The following is a 23122-nucleotide window of genomic DNA, read 5'->3' on the forward strand; positions in this document are numbered from 1 at the left end:
ACATGTGTACGGACTTTAAACAGAAAGAGGTCTCCTCAGAACGCGAGGCAGTTCTTGGTTCTTCGACTCAACAGTATTAAAAACAGCCAGGAGGTTCTTTGGCCCCAAATTGTTTACAAAGCAGTCATTCAAGTGTCTGTTCACAAATAAACAAATCACTTAATAACAGGGAAAAAACTTTCCGTCTGACCACAGTAACGCAGCCCAATCTGACGCAACTTATTAGAAGACTGGGTGTCATTACAGACAAAAGGACCAGGTGCGCGTGAGGCCTGGCGTGGGCCGTGCGCGCACTCCCTCCCGTGCAGGAAGCCGAGCGTGAGCCACAGCAGCACGCATGTGTCTCCAGCTCTCCCGGCTGCCCTCGGTCCTCTGGACCTGCAGTGACATAACACCCGGCTCCCAAGCTGGGGAAGGATGTTAGAAGGGTGCTGACCAGTCAGCTCCCAAACCCGAAGACGACCCCACAGGAAGATTAGTACTGACAGCATGGACCTGGGCTCAGACGAGGAAGCATCTCACGGTAAGATGAAGAGGAGAAGGCATTGCTGCTCCTCATCACCTCCAGGATGGAGACAGTTCCCTGACCAAGAGTGTCTGTTTTCGACTCGAAGGGGAAGAGGGACCAGGAATCTCCCTCAGGCACCTGCACCCCTTGGTGTCGCCACAAGGAACACGTTTCGTCCCTCAGTCCTAAGAACACAGACAGGGAGCCCTGGCTTTCCAGGTGGTGGCTGTGCTGAGCACGGGTTCTCCTCATCTGAGGAGGAGATACAGTTCTTCCCCTACAAGGGACTTATGGAGCTGTAGCAAAGTCATGTCTGAAAACTGCTCTGCCTGGTGCCTGACACCTGACAGTGTCCAAGTCCAAAGCAGGGGGTGCCCTGTCCATGCCCACGGGGCAGAGCTGGAGTCACGAGGAAACATCTTGCAGCTGTACGGAGAGGGCTCTCCCCCCACTTTGAGGACAATTCATCTCAGGCGGTATGTTCATCAAACATGCAAAGTATCTTCTCAACAAACATCCGGAAAGAAAAGGCTGCCTCGTCTACCTAGACTGAGAAGGCAGAGACGAGATGGAGGCCCCCGGACTCGATGGGGCTGAGTATCCAGATACTCAAAATGGCATCCAATTCTCTCTCCTGCCAATGCACGAACATGAAAAGTCAGTCTTTTCTAGAATGTATTTTCAAGATACTGAACTTTAAGAGAGTATTTTTCAACATTACTTAGCAAAATATGTTTTCACAGGCTCATTTCTCTTAATTTTTACTGGGGCATTGTGACCAGGACGGTGGTTCATTAAGTGGTACAATCAGCTGATCCCAGTTCCCTTGTATCTATGACATGTCCATCTCTACCCTCTCACATCTTCTATACTTAAAACTTTCTGTTCCTGAAAATACAGAACTTCACCCCAGCCGCACAGCAAAACTAGCTGTATGGCCCCAGAGTGGCAGAGGACCAGACGAGGAGAGGCTCCTGAACCCTGACCAGGGCCCATAACCTCTGGGAGCCCTGGTGGTACGGCAGATACTCAGCCCGTTTCCCACCTGGGGCGAGCAGCCACCTAGACCAGTGCTGTGTTCCAAGCACCAGGCTGGAGGACACAGCATCAGAATGTGCCGCATAAAATACAGGATACACGTCAAAGGCTTTTGTTCAGTGTTTCCATTTTCCAGTTGGTCACGGTGTGAACGTGACCCCAAGCTTAGACATAAAGCGTATTGTTAAAAATTTACATCAACAAAAGTACCATTAAAGATTGTGTCTGCATGGAAATGGGCTACAAAAGCTTAGCTAACAAAGTACTCCTTATTCCCCCATCTAAAGCTCTGTGGGAAAATTCTTGAAAAAGCTCAATTTTGTGCTGGAGCCTGTTTGCCTCCTGCACCCATCTATGGTTCATCTGCCAAGCTGTGACTCCTACACCCGTCTAGATGCCATCTGATTATACATTCACAGCTCTGATGCTTCCATACTTAAGATTTTTCTCATCTAATAATGAGAGCAAGCCCAGCTTCCCTCCTATAATATCATACTGTGCAATGAAAATACTCGAGAGCCTGCAAGAAACCAGGTCACGCATCCTAGAGTCCTGAAAGGTCACTGACAGTTGGGACAGGTGTTTCATTCCCAGCCTTGCACACTTCCAAACCCCAGGTTCTCACACAGCCTGAGAACACCACACCCCCTGAGGCCTGCTCCAGACTGCACAGAGAGCCGTGCGGGCAGCGCTGGATCTGAGAAGTAACTGCTCCTTCCGCTGACCGGGGAGGAGCGTGTGTGTCCCACGAGAAGGGATGTGCCTGTGCATTCACACTGTGGGCACAAAATAAGGTGGCGTATCAATGGCCCACTGGCCCCCGGCCTTTCTACAACAGTTTATCTTAACAACACAGGGGAATGGGATATGGGAGACCCTGGCCTGAGCCTGGCACTGCAGTGAGCTACTCGTCTACCTTCGGCCCAGGGGATCCAAACCCACCCTTCTTCGCTGTGCTCTGTGATACTGGGGCAGGCTTGTCAGTGTTTCTCTTTCACAAGCTGGCCTCGACAGTAAAAGGCGCTGGGGAAGACCACAAAAAGAGGGGGCTTCTCTCCCTGTTTCTGGGGCTTTGGGCTTTCTCGTTATGCACAGCTGCCCGCCAGGCTCTCTGTGGCCAGCAGGAGGCAGGGCACCCAGTGGCTCCACGGTCCTGTGACTCTCCTTGCCCGTTTCCGTGGCACCTTGGCAAACATCTCCACTGTACTTGGGTGGAAACCGCACCTGTGGGAGGAAGTCTCTTCTAAGGCTGAGTTGGCAGCTTCTGCTCTGTAGTTTTTGTGTTCTCCCTTCTTCCTGAGTAGCTGGCCCCCATTACCAATTAATAACCACATCCCCATTACACTTCCCAGTTCGAACTGTCTCCTTACTGGACCCTGACTAACTCAGGGGGAACAAGCTAGAAAATGCCTGTGGTCAGCATAGCTGGGATGTCTCTAGCTTGGAAAGAAGAGCTCTAAAGCTGGGGAGAAAAGCGCCCATCTCCAGGGGCCCTCCTGACGCCCAGACGAGGCTTAAAGGTGCAAGAACACCAGGCTACACAGGGTCTTGCACGGGCACCCGGTCTGACCACTTCCCCCAGAAGCCCCCACGTTCACCAGAAGGAAAACTGTGCCTTCCATGAGCTCTCACAAATGGGGGAAGGCGGGGGCTGCCTGGAACACCGACCTAGGGGTGACCTTCCAGGCAGAGGAACCAGTGGGGTGCAGGGAGTTGAGACGTGAGTGCAGAGTCGCATGGATCCCTCCATCACGGGAAGGCCGTGAACTCTCCTCACATCAGAGCAGGGATGACGCCAGGTGAACGCGGCTGTCCCCCTGCACTGCAGTCGTGTCCAGCACGTGTCCTACACTATCAGCCAAAGAAGCCACTTGCCACTTCTGGTAAGTTCTAGGAGTTGAGCAACCCGCCCACTTTTTTATTCTTTGCCTTTAACTTAGCACCAGGGACAAAGCCAGACATACAGGTCTGGGCTCAGCAGTAAATCTCCAAGAACAGTCGTGTCCTGGATGGCATGAAAGGCAATTCCTTTCCTTCTCTTTCTCATCTACAGAAGGGGTTCTGCTGGCTTGCCTGTCCGGACTTGTGTATACTTGTGCAAACTCACAAACAAAAAGGAAACCTGTCCACCAGTGGGCCCCACCCACTCATATAGGCAAGATCTTGCTCACCCCCAGGGCCCTGCAGCCAGGTACCTGTCATCTTCAGAAGAAAAGTGTGCCTGGAAAAATCAGACTGTGGCCTTTAAAAAAGGCCAGTGAAACCAACAGTGATCAGTCTGGAGCCTCATGTGCAAAAATACGTGGAGAACCAAGAATTACCAGACACTTAAAACCAAACTCCTGTAATGGAGATATTTACATGAAAAGCTAGGAAATTAATTCCCAGTAGAGCAAATGCTCTATTGAGTAGTATACCAAAGAAAACCTAACTAGAAAAACTAGGATTCCTCAAAAAGGTCAATGTATTCATAACATGAGGTGACTTTGGGGAAAAAAAAGGGAAGTAAAAAGATAACTCCAGAAATTAAACCTCAACAGGAAGCCTAGTAACAAAATGGGTAAGATGTGGCTCTGAGTCAGTGATGTGGAAGAGCAGACAGAAGCATTCTCCTAGACATGGGAATGAAGAAGGAAAGTTCAAGTTCAGAGATGCATCTGAGGAGCTCCACGGGGAGGAGATGACACAGGGTGGGGTGGCGGTGGTACTGCTGGCATGGCAATCCAGGAGGTACCCGCCGACTCCTCTTCTAAGGACCGTGAGGGGTCATCTCCTCAACCTCTTGCTGGAATCGTCAAAAATCAAAAATAAAGTAAACAAAAACATAACCTCTATTTTCAGCAAAACTAGGCAATTGGTCAGTCCTGAATCACAAGCTCGGTGGGAGGAGGGCCAACAGAGCCAGAGTCGGAGGGAGCCGGGGTGCGCGGGAGACACGCACAGGTCTCCGGGGAGCGGCTTCGGCAGGTGCCTCAGAGCGCGCCCGTCAAGGGCGAGGGGCAGCCTGGCAAAAACCTAAATCGCTTGGTTGCAAAAATGAGGGGAAAAGGCATTGGGAGCAGGGTCCAAGCTTGGGCCTGACTGGCTTGGAGAAGCACGGGACGTGGGACCAAACGGGCCAGCCGTGTGTGCGGGACATGGTGAGCGAGAACGCCCTGCTGGAAACCCCACCGCTGGCTCCGGCCACTGCCTGGGAGGGAATGCAGGCTGAGCCAACTCACAGGCCTCATGTCATCACATAGACTTCAAACGGCAACTGATGTATATGACCAGCCACCCACTCGAGGCCTCCTTAAAATAGCCAATCCATGAACAGCTTCTCTGCTTTAAAGATGGGACATCAAAACAGAACCATCACTGCAAAGGAGGAAACAGGAAAAAAGACAAATGTCAGGTGAACACTCAGCAGAAAGATGTTGCCTCTTAGCAGATGAAACTACGGCCAGTTTCACCATGAAAGTGAGACGGTTAGTAAGGTGCTGCCTCTGTATTACAGGAGCACAAAGCAAAGACGTAAGAGCTCTAGAAAGAGAAGATGACAGCTATTCAAAGAAAAAGGACCAGCTGGGTGATGGTCCCTATGCCCCGCTTTCTAGCTGTGAGGCCTTGGGTATACTTCAAATTGAGTTACTTGTCTTTTTGTTGTAGAGTTGTGAGACTTATTTAATTGAAAATATTTTTGTTTATTCTTTTCACTTTCTCAGTAGTATTTCTAGCATAAGTATATTTTATTTTAATGAAGTCCAATTTATATTTTTCTTCTGTCACTTGTGACTTTAGTATTGTATCTAAGAAGCCACTGTCTACCCTGTGGTCATAAAATTTTACTCCTTGGTTTTCTTCTAGTTTTGTAGTTTGAACTCTTAACATTTAGGTTTTTGATTCATTTTGAGTTAGTGTTTGTGTCTGATGTGAGGTAGGGGGTCCAGCTTCATTCCTGAGTGGGTGGATACCAACTGTCCCAGCACCATTTGTTGAAGACTTTTCATTTCCTATTGAATTTGCTTAGCACTCTTTGCGGTATTTTCATGAATTGACCACAAATGTAAGGATTTATTTCTTTTCCCCTGATCTATCTGTCTTTATGCCAGCACCACCCCACCTTGGTTACTGTAGCACTATATTAAGTTTTGAAATGCTAATTGCGAGTCCTTCACCTTTCTTCTTTTTCAAGATTGTTTCTTGCTATTCTAGGTCCCTTACATTTCCATACAAATTTTAAATTCAGCTTGCCAATTTCTGCAAAAAAGAAAGAAAGAAAAAAAAAAGCCAGCTGGGATTTTGACAGGGATCACATTAAATCTGTAGATCTGTTAGGCACTAATGCCATCTTAATAATGCCTTCTCATCCATGAACATGGGATGTCTTTCAACTTATTTAGATCTTCTTTAATGTCTTTCAGCAGTTTTGGACTTTGCAGTACACAAGTTTTCTCTTTTAATTATCAGTTTCACTGGAACTCATAATATTTTTTGGAATACAGTTGAGCTGTCTCTGGTGATTATTAGAATCTGGGCTATCTTAAATAAAGTATGGGCAAGGGGAGTGATGAAACACACAACAAAATTCCTGGGCTTTCATAGCTGAGGTTTATGCTTTGTTTACTGTCTTTACTCGAAAGCACTAAGAACAACTGCTAAGAAACATTTATGGTATTTTGGTAAACACCATTCTAAAAATGGAAGCGAATGATATATGTTCTCTAAGCCAATCTTTTCTCTTAATCCTTAGGTATTTACTAAAGGAAAAAAAAAATCTCAGTTTCTTTTGACATTCATTTGGTTCTGACATTCAAAATTTCTCTTTGAAGATTTTTTTCCCCCAGAAACAGAGTGAGATTTATTGAATTTACTTTTAGTAGCATGCAGGTCCACCCTCAATTAATGGAGCTTTTCAGAGGAAACACGCAATTCTATCACATATCAGTACTTGTTGTAGACAGGCCAAATGTAAATGTAGAGGAGATCAGAGATTCAATTATTGTAGGACTTTACATATATCACTGTGGTTATATTTTTTTGGAAAAAATTACAATGTGAAAATAGTAAATATTTTTGTTACTGGATTCAGCATAAATACAACTGTGAATTAAGTTTTAAAATGTAGGAAAATGGGTGGACAATGCACAAGGAAGGCTAATTTGACTGTAAATAAAAAAATCAGTGGACTGTATTTTAATTAGAATTTTATTGTGCTTGGGAATTTTCAGGTTTTAGTATTCTTTAATTTTTATTTTTTATTAAGGTATCATTGATATATAATCTTATGCTCAGGTTTCACATGAGCAATATTGTGGTTACTACATTGCCCCCCATTATCAAGTCCCCCCCACATACCCCATTACAGTCACTGTTTATCAGCGTAGTAAGATGCTATATAATCACTGCTTGTCTTCCCTGCGCTGTACTGCCTTCCCCGTGGCCCCCTACATTATGTGTGCTGATTGTAATGCCCCTTAATCCCTCCCCTTATCCCAGCCCCTTTTCCTTTGGTAACTGTTAGTCCATTCTTGGGTTCTGTGATTCTGCTGCTGTTTTGTTCCTTCAGTTTTTGCTTTGTTGTTATACTCCACAGATGAGCGAAATCATTTGATACTTGTTTTTCTCCAAGTTGTAGTATTCTTACATTGGAAAGGAGAAAAGACTTCTCTGGGTTATTCCCTTTGGAACTTTTTTTTCTAGAAATAAAAGTTTAATTCAAAATCTCTAGCTGACAAACTGGCTCTTCAAAATTCTCTTTTTATGGGTTATAACTACAGATCTCCCCTTCAAGAAATTAGCAGTTGACTATTTGAGAGTGTATAAATTTTGAGGTTTTTTTGTTAAACTTATTCCCACGTATTTTGTTCTTAAAATTTTGATGCCACTGTAAATGGAATTGTTTGGGGATTGTTCATTGCTAATGTACAGAAATATAACTGATCTTTATATACTGATCTCATATCTTGCAACCCTGAATTTATTAGTTGTTAATACTTTTTGTTGTTGTTCTTGATAGAGTTCTTAGGATTTTCCACATATATGAGACAGTTTCACTTCTTTTCCAATCCAGTTATCTTTTCATTTCTTTTTCTTTTTTTCCTAATTGTCCTGGCTGGAACTTTCAGTACTATAGGTAAGTTTTTAACTCTCTGAACCTTAGTTTTCTCAAGTATAAAATTAAACTAATAATGCTAACTGTGAGGATGAAATTAAATAATACATGCAAAGTGCTTTACAATAGCACTTGGAATGTCATAAATACTCAAAGCTGGCCATCAGGTTACATAGGTAAGAAACACTTCTAAAGCAAATGATTCAGGGAGGCTGAAAATAGAACGACATGGATGCACTGGCATATTGCAAACAAACAAGAAAAACTAGGGAAAACTGAACTTTATAGAGTGTGTGGTTGAATTTAGGCCAAAAGGCACTGGGACAAGAAAAGGACAGTTTATAAGAGGAAAACAGTGACATACCAAAAGGTTGATATATCAAGACATAATAATGAATATCTTTGTACCAATTAACATAGTGTCAACATTCATAAAACAAAACCCACAGGAGGTAAAAAGAGCAGACATAAACACATGAACAATGGGAAGCTGATTCACTTTCTCGGTGCTTATGTGACCAAGTGGACCAGAGCGGTACCATGGATGGTGTGTGTGTGTGTGCACAAGCACACACGAAAGTACTGAGAAGGCCTGGAAGAGTTAAATAGACAGTTATGCCCAAAATGTCGGATTATTTCTTGGGTGTAGAAGAAGTAATTTTAACTTTTTTCCCTCTGTACTCTTTTATATTAACTGAGATCAAATATCTGGTATTTTCTTTACTGTGAGCATGCATTAATTTTTTAATTGGAAAAAAAGTTTTCTGAGTAGAAAATGCAAACAATACAAAACACCATTATTTTATAAATCCAATTGACTTGAATAATTAAAAATAACAGCACCAATTTCTAAACTGCAGAAAATTTACAGTAATAAACACTGTTTTTTCATTGTTATTTTATATAGCAACAATTTTCCAAAATAAATCTCCCCTCCTCTAGTGGTCTTATTAGCTCTCTCCAAATCTGATGCCATTAACAAAAAAATGAAGACCCATCAGAAAAGCCTGTTTTCTCAGCAAGATTTCATCTCTCTCAAGATGTCTGTTTTTATTTTCTATGGTAATATGCTAACAAGTTCTATTTTATATGATCTTAGCACTTATGTATAGTTTATAATTTCATTTCATAATACAATTTGTAGTCAGTACTACATTTAGGATATGTTTCCATTATTTTATATGGTTTAAAAAGATGTAAGATTAATAATAAAGACAGAAGCAAACAGCTATAAAGCTAAATATCCTTGACTTAGCATGTCATCTATTTTTCACATATATGTTCCAATATATTTTCCAGGAGGATAGCTATGTTTAGAGCCTTAAAGTCATTCTGACTTGTCATAGTGAAAACTAATAGAAAATAAAAGACTTTCCTTCTGCTACAAAAATATGACTTTACCAGTTTCAAATATCAACACCTCCTAAAAAGCATATGGCCACATAATTAGTAAGGACCAAACCAATCCAAAAAGTAGAAGGCAACAATATGAATATCTAAAAATAAAACACTAAGAAGGAATGTATTTTTCATCATCAGGAACTCAGATTTATTGAAAAAAAGATACTTTAGATCCATCAATAAAATTATGACAGAGTCTAAATTGAGGCTTTTGAGAAGGCTGTTCGTTCCCAGGCAGGCTTTTTTTTTTTTTATTAAGGTATCATTCATAAACAATCTTATGAAGGCCTCACATGAACATTGTGGTTTCAATATTCACCCATATTACCAAGTCCTCACCAACCCTTTGCAGTCACTGTCCATCAGCGTAGCAAGATGCTGCTGAGTCAGTGCTTGTCTTCTCTGTGCTGTACTGCCTTCCCCGTGACCTACCTATATGGTAAGTGCTGCCCATAATGGCCCGTAATCCCCTTCTCCCTACCTCCTCACCCACCCTCTCCAACCCCTTCCCTTTGGTAACCGCTAGACCCTCCTTGGAGTCTGTGAGTCTGCTGCTGTTTTGTTCCTTCAGTCTTGCTTTGTTCTTATGCTCCACAAATGAGTGAAGTCATTTGGTACTTGTCTTTCTCCGCCTGGCTTATTTCACTGAGCATAATGTCCTCCAGCTCCATCCATGTTGTTGCAAATGGTAGGATTTGTTTTCTTCTTATTCCATTGCGTATATGTACCACATCTTCTTTATCCATTCATCTGCTGATGGACACTTAAGTTGCTTCCGTATCTTGGCTATTGTAAAAAGTGCTGTGATAAACATGGGGGTGCATGTGTCTTTTTGAATCTGGGATCTTGTTTCCTTTGGGTAAATTCCTTGGAGTGGAATTCCTGAGTCAAATGGTATTTCTATTTCTAGTTTTCTGAGGAACCTCCATATTGCTTTCCACAATGGCTGAGCTAGCCGACATCCCCCCCAGCAGTGTAGGAGGGCTCCCCTTTCTCCGCATCCTCGCCAGCATTTGTTGTTCCTTGCCTTTTGGATGCTGGCCGTCCTCACTGGTGTGAGGTGGTGTCTCACTGTGGTTTTAATTTGTATTTCCCTGATGATCAGAAATGTGGAGCGTCTTCTCATGTTCCAGGCAGGGGTTTAAGACAGTGGACTGAAGAGAAAATCTTTCTTTCTTTTATTGTCATCAGAAAAGCCTGTAAGTAAGGGCTGGGGTCCTTTCTTGCCACCATGGCAAAAATGAAGCTGTGTTACATGAAACTACAAACTATACACATAAAAGCTAACACATGTGCACAGAACATTCAGAGCATGCCAGTAACATCAGTTTGGACGCGCCTACAGATGTTTTTCATGTTTCTCTTAACAACTAGTCAAAATTTCTAAAAGTAAAAGCCCGTAATTACTGCAACCCAGGAGTCAAGGACCGAGGACAGTCTTACATAGTGGCCTCCTTGGCTAATGGCGTCACATCACTGATACCTGCATTTCAGCAGGAACCAGGAGAGCGTGACGCCAAAGGGCAGCACTAGCATCTCCCGAAGGGCACCACAGGAGTCTCCCTGCCACGTGCATGAGCACCCAGGCCCCTTGAGGGCATGGCAAGGACCCTCTCTCTACTCAGACGCCGAGGAGCCCCTCAGACAGCTCCTGATCTTCCTCCCGCAGCGGCTCTCCTGTGGGCTCCCACCTGGGGCCCAGCGCTGGCACCCTCTTGGCTCTTCAGTCCCTAAGCCCACACCTGCTGCCCCGCAAGTTGGGCAGGCTCCAGCTCCAAAACATTTCTTGGACGAACCTGATTCTCACCAACCCCTGCCCCTCTCACCCACGCCACTTCCTGCGCCAGGGCCTCGGCGCACCTCTGCTTCTGCTCCTGCACATGCTGTTCCACCACCTTGAACACTCTTATGAGAAGAGGGGTCCTTACCCCACAGCTGTCTGCCCACCTAAGAATGCACCCCCATTCCTGTCCCAAGTTTTATTCTCTCCTGAGTGGCACCTTCTTTACTGCCAAGCCCCCTCTGCAGAATAAGCACCAGGAAGGCTGAGCTCATTGTCCATCCTGGTCACCTCAGTACCCCCAGCTTCTAAAACAGTGCGTGTAACACAGCAGACACTCCGTAAACACCAGCTGAACAAATACTGTCCCCGAGTGCCACCGGGTCAGTAGCACAGCCTGTGTCCCAGACAGGGGACCCTCTGTCTTCCATCCTTTCTTTTTTTTTTCCAGATCATATTTTATTTTATTTTATTTATTTATTTTTGAGAGGGCATCTCTCATAGTTATTGATCAAATGGTTGTTAACAACAATAAAATTCTGTATAGGGGACTCAATGCACAATCATTAATTAACCCCAAGCCTAATTCTCAACAGTCTCCAATCTTCTGAAGCATAACGAACAAGTTCTTAGATGGTGAACAGTGCAAGGGCAGTCATATCACAGAAACTTTCGGTTTTGATCATGCATCATGAACTATAAACAATCAAGTCAGATATGATTATTCGTTTGATTTTTATCCTTGATTTATATGTGAATCCCATATTTCTCCCTTATTATTGTTAGTATTTTTTTAAATAAAATGCTGAAGTGGTAGGTAGATGCAAGATACAGGTAGAAAACATAATTTAGTGCTCTAAGAGGGCAAATGTAGATGATCAGGTGTGTGCCTGTAGACTAAGTATTAATCCAAGCTAGACAAGGGCAACAAAACATCCACGGATGCAGGAGATTTCTCTCAGAACAGGGGGGTGAGTTTCTAAGCCTCACCTCTGTTGATCCCCAATTTCTCACCTGATGGCCCCCCTGCGACTGTGCCTGTCTTAGGTTGTTCCTCCCTTGAGGAATCTTACCCGTCTCTGGCTAACCAGTCATCTCTGGGGCCATACAGGGAACTGTAAAGTTGGTAAGTCAGAGAGAAGCAATATTCTTTGAAAAGGTTAGCTTTTTACTTCTTTGCAGATTTATGCCCTGTGGCTTCTATGCCCAGCATTTGTCTTGAGGTATCTTTACCACCTGGAAGAATTATGATACTCGGTTATTTTCGATATGAGGCACGAATTCTTCCATCCTTTTCTTTACTGTCAGCTGTCATTTCCTATGAAGACTCCAGCATTCCTTCTCATTTCCTCTTTTTATTTAACTTCAAATACAATGTATTTACTAGTCCTCCAACTCTTAACTTTGCAACTTCAAGCGCAATGTAGAAATACTTGCAAATCATATACCTGATAAGCAGTTAATATCCAGGACATACAGAGAACTCTTAAAACTCACAGCAAAGAAAACAAACAGCCTGGTTCAAAAGTGGGCAAAGGGCCTGAACAGACATCTCTCCAGAGAGGACATGTCGGTGGCCAGCGGGCACACATAAGGACGCTCCGCGCCGCTGACCATCAGGGAGTGAAGATGGGATCACAGTGAGGCGGCGCCTTGCACCCATCGAGATGGCCGCCATCCAAAGAACAGGACAATAAGTGCAGACAGGGATGCGCAGAGACTGGAACCCTTGTGCATTTTTGGTGGGAATGTGACATGGTGCAGCCTCTAAGGAAAAAGTATGGAGGTTCCTCAAAAAGCTAAAAACAGAAATACCATGTGGCCCAGCAACCCCACTTCTGGGTATACACTCTGAAGAGCTGAGAGCAGGGTCTTGACAAGGTATTTGCATATACAGTTCCTAGCAGTGTTGTTTACAGCAGCTAAAATATGGAAGCAACCCAAATGCCCCGTAACATTTGAATGGATGACCAAGATATGGGGTTCATCCACACAGTGAAATATCATGTAGCCTTAAAAAGAAAGACATTCTGACATGTGCTACAACATGGATGAATCTTGAGGACATCAAGAGAAGTAAGACCATGACTAAAAGAAAACTACTGCACAGCTCCACTTATGAGGCCCCTTGGTGGTCAAAGCGATGGAAACAGAAAGCAGAATGGGGTTGTGTGTGTGGGAAGGAGTCAGTGTTTACTAGGTACAGAGTTCCAGGTTTAGAAGAGAAAAGAGTGACGGGGATGGATGGTGTTGACGGCTGCACATGTGAATGTATTTGATGCCACTGAAACCTATGCTGCAAAGTGGCTAAGATGTAAACTTCGTTATGTGTTTTACAATAAAAAACAAAACCAAAAAAGTGATGTAGACCATACATCAAACAAGCCCACAAAACCCACAAACCAAAACAGACAAGTAAGTCTGATAAAATTGTGTCTAAAAAACATAACTGCTTATTAAACAGGAGATTTATAAAAAATTATAACACAAACTGCAAAGGTGAGACATGAGCACCTGCACGTGCTGTTGGTAGGGCCATGACATACAACACACACCAAACACCTCAAAACCCTGACACAGAAGCTCCCTCCAGGTGGTATCTACATGAACCAATCAAGAGTGAGTATAAAGACTACAGAGACACTGAAAACAAAACCGTGTAGTCATTAAGAACTTTCTAAAGAGCAATTACATAGAAAATTGTCTACAATATGATTAAGTTTAAAAACAGACTACAAATGTGTATGGTCTGATTCCAATTTTGTTTACCTAACATATACGAGTAGGTAAAAGGCTACAAGCACATCCAGAGAACGTCAGTATTCCCTCGGGTAGTTATTAGCCTTGGCTCTGGGCCATTTATGATTTTCAGTTTTTCTACAAAGAACATGTGTTACTTGATTTCAGGTGAATCCTCTCAAGTGTCAGGAACCTCCTGGCTGTCTCCTGGAAGCCACTGGAGTCAGCAGCAGCGTGCGGTCCCTGTGCTCGGAGCATGGAGAGGCCAGGTTCCACCCAGAGCTGCTGCTGCGAGTGTCAGTCCTGGGGAGGCATAATTGCGAAACAGGGCAGGCCAAAATTTTGGGGAAAAAAAAATTATATATATAATACTCTGTACAAGTGAAAAAGTAGAATTCTCTCTTGGAAAGAAGAGAGAGAACTGTAATTATACAATTAAACTTTCTGGATATTGGTTACTTTCTCTATGTAAACGTTACAAATGAATTAGCTTTATTAATAACAAAATGATTTGTAGGGCTGGTATTACCTAGAAATGCTCCATTTAAGTCAAGGTTGAATGGGCCCTTGAGAAACACTGCCCCTCCTAGGTATGGAGAAGGGTTTTGTCTGTTTTGTTCAAATGAATGAATGAAGGGAAGGATGCAAAAGGGTGCCTGTGGAGTGACAAGGTGACAGGAACTTAGGGAGTGAACACATTTCAGAATGTGTCAACTCTTTTCTTTTTTGTTTTATTAAGGTATCATTGATATACACTCTTACGAAGGTTTCACATGAAAAATACTGTGGTTATTACATTCACCCACATTATCAAGTCCCCCCCATACTCCAATGCAGTCACTGTCCATCAGTGTAGTAAGATGCCACAGAGTCACTACTTGTCTTCTCTGTGCTACACTGTCTTCCATGTGTGTCAACTCTTTTCAAAGCCACTGGCCCACAATCCCACCCAAAATCACCTGAGAACCTTCTCAACATCGCTGCATGTTTTAAAACTGCAGCTAGGTGGAAGGCCCAGTGGTTATACAGGATGGGCAGAAGATGGCTCCGGTAGTTGGCCTCACACAGGGCCTGGACAGAGCAGCAGCACCAACAGAAGGGTGAGCTAAAGAGACAGTGGGGCAGGCAGGGTGCACGGCTATCTGCTGGGAGGACAGGCAAGAGACAGACATGCTGGGGGTGCTCCCACAGGGTGCAGGACGCGGTGAGAGGGTGCTCCCATGGGGTGGACATGGTGGGGGTGCTACCACAGGGTACAGGACGTGGTGGGGGTACTCCCGTGTGGATGGAGGATGTGATGTGAAATGAGCCTGTGGGGGAGGGGGACATTCGGGCAGGGCTTGCCTGAATGGTTCAGCCAGCTTGCAGAGCAATCCTGCAACATCGGGGCAGGGCTAAGATGGGCATATGACAACCAGCACATCCATTAGGACACCTGTGCACATGATGACACATGCTAGGATTTCTGAGGCAGCCAATACCAGAGGCCACCTCAGTGCTCACCAGCAGGACAGGAACAAACCTGTATCCAGTCAGAAAGCACAGGTCAGTGTGAGCGGGCAGCGCACCTGCGTGTTGGCTGGGCAGCTGCAGGAAGGCCTGCAGAGGACAGTTTGGACCTTCTGGCCTCCTGGAACTGCCCTCACCTTCAATCCTTGTGATGCCAGCAGGAGCTGCCCTCCTACAGGTCCAGAAGGGCACCTGAGCAAAGCTGTTCCCACACTTGGAATGAGGCACTTCCACGTGCCATCAGGTGACTAAGGGATGGGATGACCTTCCCATCGGCCATCACCACTACACACCAATCTCACGAGGTGGGGCTGTGTGGGGACCTGGCTGTGGAAGCTTCAATACCACTACTAGAGAACTAAAAAAATGTCCATGTCTGCCTTGTACCACCTGGCCATGTTCCAGGCATCAAGATCAAAGTGACAGATTGGCTTTCCAAGACAAAATAACAGGTTTCTACAGCTCAGGTAGAGTCACATAATAGTTGTATGTACTAGAAACACATGGAGCTTCTGTATAAAGCCTGTTTTATTCCCAAATTTCATATGCTTGAATTACGTTTTTTTCTGAGATCAGACCAAAATAAATTCTAAGGCAGTTTATTTGCCATATTTAGGATGCTCATGTGGAGAAATGACAAACATCTGGCTATGACACTTTCTGGAATTCCGACTATTTCTTCCTGTCCAAAAAGGAAACATGGAGCCTTTACTGGAACAGCAAGTCGTCTACATGGAACGTCACGACTGGAAGTCTGTCCTACTTGTCACAGGCTAAGCTAATAGCTCCTGCATTTTCTGAAAGAAACAAAAAGGCAGCAGGCAGGTGAAAAAAAGAAAAAAGCACTATAGGTTGGTTGAAGGATAGGGAGCCCGAGCAGGCAGAGGGCAGGGCGAGGGAGCTTTGTGGTCACCACCGGTCCTCTCCCAGGGGCCTCACACACCCAAACCAGGCAGGATGTTCTCACCACTAAAAATCACTTTTCCCACCACACTAACTTCCAGATTCTAGAAAAGCTATCGTTCACGTGAATTCCTGACCTGACAGTGAACTAAGTTGCTAAGCCATGACTGCTCTGGACAGCCTGCCCTTTGCGTCTGGGAGAGGCCCTCCTAGGAAGGACCTATGCCCTGGGAAAGCCTGTCACCCTGATGGGGTGTGGAGCTGAAAGTGCTTCTGTTCCCTAAGCGCGCCCAGGCTAAGCGCGCCCAGGCCACGCGGGCAGACAGGCAGCTTCGAGAGGGTTTCTTTTATGGCTGAGAAAAAAGGCTCTCTAGACAGAGGTCAGCTTTCTATTTTCAAAACGACAGAATTCATCTAACTGGCAACAAATCAAGACTTCATTAGATTTAAAAAACTGGCCAAGACAGACCTTTGGGCAGCTAAAAACCCCATCAACGCATGTCTAATGCCACTTACAATAAGACACGTTTGAAGCCCACATGTATGGCTTCACCCTGAATCCGTCTCAGAGGCTGCACCTCCCACTATGATAAATGCCTTTCCACACAAAGAGAAGTATTTAATTAGCAATCAGCATAAAGAACCACAAAGTATATGGTACTTCATTATCTTACAAAACCCCAGTGAGCCTAAGTCTGTGGCCGCAAATGATTTATGTGGATGAGGGGACCCTACACACTGGCAGCTGTTGCTCAGGGGCTGGGGGGAGGGGGAACAGCGCCGATGCACAAGCGTAGTGCATACAGTTCCTCCTATCAATTTGTGGGACAAGGCTCAGCGAGACAGAGATGAGCACCTGTTGCAGCCACGCTTCCTTCCCGCCAGCTCTCTGCAGCCCTCAGCCGTGCTCTTTGTGGGGCCCTCACTGCTCTGGCATGTAAAAATGTTCATGCACATGTGCAACCTGGGCTCTTCAAGAGGGTGAGCTTCAAAGCTGCTCACAATCTAGCCAGGGAACACTCCTGATGATAACTTTTTAATGGTGCAATTCTCATGTTTTTGGCTCAAAATCTTCCCTTCTTTAGCCATGGAAAATAACTTCTAAAATTTCATCTCAAATCACAATAAGATACTTACTACTTCACAACCACTAGGATGGCCAGCATCCAAAAGTCAGACAGTGGTTAAGTCCAGGTGAGGATGAGGAGAAACTGGAACCCTCACACACAGCTGGCTAGTGAAATGTGACATGGCGCAGCCACTGGGAAAACGGCCTGGCAGTTCCTCAGTCCGACACAGAGCGGCCATGTGACCTGGCAATCCCACCCCAAGGTACATACCCAAGAGAAATGGGGAAGTACGCTCACACAGAAACTTTCACACAAATGTTTATGGCAGCATTATTCAGAATACCCAAGAGGTGGAATGTCCATCGGGTGACAAATGGGTGAGCAAAACATGTATCCATACACTGGAATATCATCTGGCCACAAAAAGGAAGTTAATACTGATGCATTCACACCACAGAGCAGCCTCTAAACACGGTGCCCAATGAGAGGCCGACACATCGTATGGCCCCCATCGTATAATTACACTCGCTGTGAACCCCCCAGGGCAGTGCAATCTGTAGACAGAAAGTGGACTGTCTGCTCAGGGCTGCGGGGAGGGTCAGCTAGGGCGGGGCAGCCAGAGGCGACAAAATGGTCTTAAACTGACCACGCTGACGGTTGCGCACATCTGTGACTTAGGAGCGAATTGTGGGGTATGTGAATTGTCTCAATAAAGCTGCTAGACAGTCAGAGCTCAACTCTACCCTTCAGCACAATTAAATACCATTTGGGGAAGAGCACACCCTAGTTTCTAGCTTCAAACCAACTTAACTTATGGGCAGCGAGAATTAAGCAAGCATGTGTTCTCTAGATCTATAAAGAAAGAGGTGGAACAGAACAGCCCCCACACTGATCAGCTACACTAAGTTTCTCTCTAACTCCTGCAGTTTTACAGTGTTTGTGCCGACAGACAACAAAGTCCACTTGCCCAAGCTAGGAGACAGGAGCCTTTCTGAGGGCAATGCACAAAAGCCGAGGCCGCCTCGCCTGCGGACAAATGTGGAACCACGAGACTGCGTGAAGGGGGCATGAGTGCCTACAGTGAGGCCTTCAGGCTGAGCTGCTGTTTTCACTGAAGCAGAACAGAAGCACTTCAAAAATAACTAAATATCAAATGCTTCCCTAGGTTAAAAAGGTCTCCAATGTATAAACCTTCCATCTAAACCAGGAGATTCGATGCAATCACACAGAAGCCAGTGTTTTCCAAAGCAGTGTCAGCCATCAGGCTTGCAAGGTCACAGACACGACTGCTGAGGGCTTAGGTAAAAAGTCCAAGTAAGCAGACAGGACGGGGGTAAGATGGCTCCAAACACAAAATGACGCAAAACATGTGAGTCCCTGAGGACTGAAAACACTGCTGCAGAGAGAATTTAAAAAACCACTCTCACAGGTAGGGTGTCAGCCCCATCTAGACTTGACTGTGTTCATTCAATGTGCATTTACGCAGCAAGGCACTGTTCCGGGTCAAACGAAGCCCTGCCTCCTGGAACCTGTCTTCTGGGCAGAGGGAGTGCAGGCCAGCTCTGGGCTGGAGAGTCAGAGCTGGGATCTCACAGCCTGTGGCACAATCCCACACCGCCCCGCAGAGCCAAGAGCAGAAACCACTGCACCACGGTATCTGACTTCCAGTATAAAGGGTAGGGGGAGGGGAGACAAAGGTCAGCAGGCAAGCATCAAGCAGTCTTGACCTTGGGCTCTTTGGAGCTGTGGCCATGGGAGACCCTGGCAGAAAAGGGCAGGGCACACCAGCCTTCTTGGCCGGCCCCTTCCTGAGGGCTACGCGGAAGCGCTTCCTGGAGAAGGTGCTTGCTTGCTGGGGCAGGCCCCGCAAAGCATGTCACCGGGCAAACCAGACCAGCCGGCTGACATGCAGCTGCCCAGAGACAGTCTTCTTTCCAGAGACTGCATTCCTGACCTACGCCAACAGCTGTTGTGGCAGACTGCAAAGCTGCAGGTTCCCTGGCTCTCCCCATCCAGGTAGTTCTTCTACCTCTCTGCCCCTCGAATCTGGGCTGGCCTGGCTGCTTGCTTTGATCAATAAAACCTGGTGGGAGTGCAGGAATTCAAGCCTTGACCCCAACCGATCTCAGAGCTTCCACTCCTCAGAACATTTCTGTCAGTGTATTATAAACAAGGCCCAGCCTGCTCATCAGCGGGTGAGGTTCTGGACGGAGAGGGGTCCCAGGTGGGCCCCAGACATGCAAGGAAGGCCATCTGAGACCACCTAGCCCCTCTAAGCCCTCCCAGACCAGAACCTCCAATCCAGAATTCAGACATGCAGGAAACACGAGATATTTGTTGTGTAAGTACTAAGTCTTGGAATGGTTCGTTACTTCACAGAATCCACTGAGTTGTGGGGACAGGGAGTTTGGAGACAGAATATAGCTAACATATACAGGATACTGACGGTTAACTCCTTCTGAGGCACACATCATCCTCATAAGGTGCCCGCCCAACTCAGGGCAGGCACCAGTCTTCTGACGCCTCGATCTCTGGTGATGCTGCCGGGCACATCGAAATACCAGATGAGGGTTAAATGTGGTTAATAGGAACCGTGGTCTCAACTTATTAAAACCTTGACAAGTTCTAGATAGTTTGAAATCTTTAGAAAACATTGTCTCTGATTCCCTGAAGTATAAAATGACCCAGGTACCTGGTAAAAGTGTCTTTCTCAGAGAATGATCACATCTTATTTATGATTCAGCAGTACACAGGTGCTTTCTTCCACTTTGGTCCTAGTTTCAGTAGCTAAGGACCATTAAGCAGGACAAAATATTGTATGTTCTAAAAGTAAATTCTATATAGGGCAACTCTTTTCTTTTTCCTTCCTTCTTTCCTTTCTTTAAAAAATTTTGAACCTGCTGTGAGCTTGGATTACAGCAAATGTGTTTATTGTAGGGTGGCTACGTGGTGGAAAGTATCCCAAACATTTGGTTGGAAGAGATTTGGGAGTCCCAACTACATTTCCAGACCTTTAGCCTATTTTCTACAGGTGATCCATCAGAGAGCCAAGGATATGCTGTCAAATAATCGGCAGCTGGGAGCACTGCCAGGTGCCAAGGTGGCCAATTCCAGGTCCTCCCTACACAGGCTGCCTCTTGCAACACTGAAGTGATTGGGTTGCCGGGCACACAGGCCTGACCAGTTTCAATCCCTGTGCCCTAATGAAATGATATCTGATTTCCTCTTCAAGTAAGACTTTAAAAGAAGCATTTGGGGGTCCCTTGAGTTCAGCTGGTCTGAATCTAGCACTAGAAACACACGAGCAAGAGGTGCCGGCGTGTAGGAGGCTGGCCGCACACTCCCTGCAGCCTGAAGGGGGTCTCTGCTGCCCTCTTCTCGGCCTGGCTCACAGCCTAGTGACCTATCCTCTATGGAGCAACTGGACTGAAATCCCCAAGCACAGATAAAATTCCTGCTTAAGTCTAAATTCATTCTCTTGTCCTTACTTTTGTGACACCAAGAACAAGACAAGCTTTTAAAGATAATTGTTTTAAACCAATATGCAAACATTAGAAAAAAGAAAATACGCTTATGCATTACATATGAAGATAATTTTTAAAAAGAATATTTTTCTAATGCCATTTAGAAAATCAGAAAAAATATTTTCTAGAGTATTACATGGGTCTAAACAGTGTTAAATATAAATAACTAAATATATATACATATATACACAAACATACCTATGCTATATTCAATTCTTCTGGCCAACATTATCGGTGCAATCTATCATTAGAGAATGTTCACAATAAAAATACTGTCCCTGACCCAGAGTGACAAGCTGTGTGCTAACAGGTGTGACGCCTCTGCATGGTGAGTACTCAGTCCTCACTCCAGCAGCCCTGAGAAGGGGGGACTACGGGAGCCTCCCAAGTCAGGCGAGGAAGGCGACACACAGTGGGGCCAAGTGCCATTCCCGCATCCAGGTGGCCAGTGGCCAGCAAGGAAGATCTGGACAGAAGCAATCAGCTTCCAGCGTGCCCTCTGCGTCACTTGGCCTGCCTTCGCAGGCTGGGAACCAAGTTGATGTTGTATCAGCACTTTGAAGAAAAACAGGGAATGCTCTCCAAACAGAGAAACTCAGACTGCATCCAAGGACTTGACTGCACTACCACAGCCACGCTTGGTTAGCCTGACACTGAGGCCGTCCACCCAGTGAAATGGAGTTTGTGCTCCATACCTGACTTACAGAGAGCACGGAAGTGTGCCTCCCGGGCGTCGCTTCTTACCTCGACGGCAAAGAGCTCCATGGTGTTGTCCAGCAGCTTCACTCGGACGTGCAGGTGCTTGTCGAGCGCATGGGCTGTGTGCAACGCCGCGGATGCTGGGGTGAGCGTGGGCTCAAGCGTGCTCACACCTGGGGGGCTTGGGGTGCCCAGGCACGGCCCTGGGGCCTGCAGAACCCGATACGTCCCTGCTGTCTCCATCTCCACCAGCCGGGCGCCTCTGCAACAGAGCACAGAACAGTCGGCGCGGGTCAAGAGTCAGACACCATCAGGTACACAGGCCCTCCGCACTTCGCTCTCCGCGACTTCCCATCTTAAATTACACCGAATTAAGAGTTGACATTATTTTCGATTCATACATGGATGTGTGGAGTGCCAAATCATAACGAGTGCCACCGAATGACAGCGTCTCCTGGGTGCCTCTGTGAGCCGGCAGGGCACCCACTCAGGTGACCCACCAAATCGGGCACACGCTGCAGGGCCCCGCCCCTGCTACCCAGAGACCCGGCACACATGCCGGCCACCACTGCACCCCGGCCATCAGGTTCTCAGCCGTGCCGAGGGGGAGATGCAGAGAAAAGTGGTGAGGACTAGGCTCTGCGCTCTGGTTCTACCAGTGGTCAGGGCAGGAGCTCCAACCTCAGCCCCAAAGGCAGCATGCGAGACCCACACACCTGGTGTTGGGAGGCACCATCTCACCTGCCCTCACAGTAACCTTGTGACCACATCATGAGGACAACAGGGAGGTGCTCAGGGAGACACACTCTCCCTTTCAATACCCCCTGTGAGCAGAGAGTCTGGCTGGGGTGTTAAGCTATTAGCTTGAAAGGGCCTCATCGCATCCTTCTTAACAAAGAAGAGGTGCACCTGCCAGAACAGTTACACAGGCCTGCTATTAATTTTGTCTATTGATACACTTACCTTCTACTCCTGACAGATTTCCTTCTTAAGTATATGTATTTATGCTTGAAAGGCAGTCCGAAGGGAAACACAGTATGGCAAAAAGAGTGTCAGAATGTCTCTCCAGGAAGGAATGCACAGCTGCAGTTTCTCCAAAAAAATCTTCTATTTCTTTGCAAGTTTTTAGAGAATTAATCTCACTAAATTCCTAGTCACCCTTGCTGCCGGTTTAACTGCTCCAGGTCCCCAGGCCCTTTCCGCCTTTTCATGCTTATTTTGTTATCAAGACAAACCATTTTATGAACTTTTCATCTCTTGAATTAAGTTTCAAAAGCTTCTCAGGAACCCCACCAACACTTGCCACACTCAAGCCCTACACAGCAAGACTGCTTGCACGCATACAGAAGCACAAGAGATGAGACGCCACGGCCCCTGGCAAGAGTGGCACTAGCAGAATGGTGAGTTGTGTCTGCCTGCAGACACACTACCATCCAAACAGTTGCGAACGAGTGGCTGGCTGCCCTCGGGCGGGCATGGTGTGGCTCAGAGGTCACCGGTTACCTACAGAATCCTCGCTCCAGGCTGTGCCCTGAGAACAGGAACTAGATTCTCACTCCTCATGTTGGCTAAGTTCACGTCTCTAGCAAGGAAGACCATGAACCGCAGTAAGATGCAATGCTCCGCTCAGGACACAGGCCATGCCACACACGGACTGCACTCTGGGAATCACGATCTTCATGCCACTAATAGCAAACATGAGACCCATAAGTATGAGCATTTTCATTTGAACTTCACTAACTCGAGTAGTTAACACCAATGGGAGGGTCTGCAGCATGAAAAGGTGAAAGCACGCACTGGGCAGCTCACAAGCATGCCTGACGGTGTGCCTTCAGGAGCAGGTTTCTGAAACAAGCC

At 46.0% G+C, this 23122-nt stretch overlaps 1 protein-coding gene across 2 annotated transcripts in view; it reads right to left on the bottom strand.

The window, feature by feature from the left end:
* The window catches only part of FARP2 (FERM, ARH/RhoGEF and pleckstrin domain protein 2), a 66070-nt gene that overhangs the window by 34180 nt on the left and 8768 nt on the right, over positions 1-23122 (bottom strand). For both annotated transcript variants that reach the window (XM_073217793.1, XM_037009774.2), the window contains exon 2: positions 21311-21527. In XM_073217793.1, coding sequence (XP_073073894.1) covers positions 21311-21508 — 198 coding nt within the window. In that variant the 5' untranslated portion in view covers positions 21509-21527. The remainder of the gene's footprint in view (positions 1-21310; positions 21528-23122) is intronic.

The sequence above is a fragment of the Manis javanica genome, chromosome 12 (genome assembly GCF_040802235.1).
Source record: "Manis javanica isolate MJ-LG chromosome 12, MJ_LKY, whole genome shotgun sequence".
Classification (NCBI taxonomy): domain Eukaryota; kingdom Metazoa; phylum Chordata; class Mammalia; order Pholidota; family Manidae; genus Manis; species Manis javanica.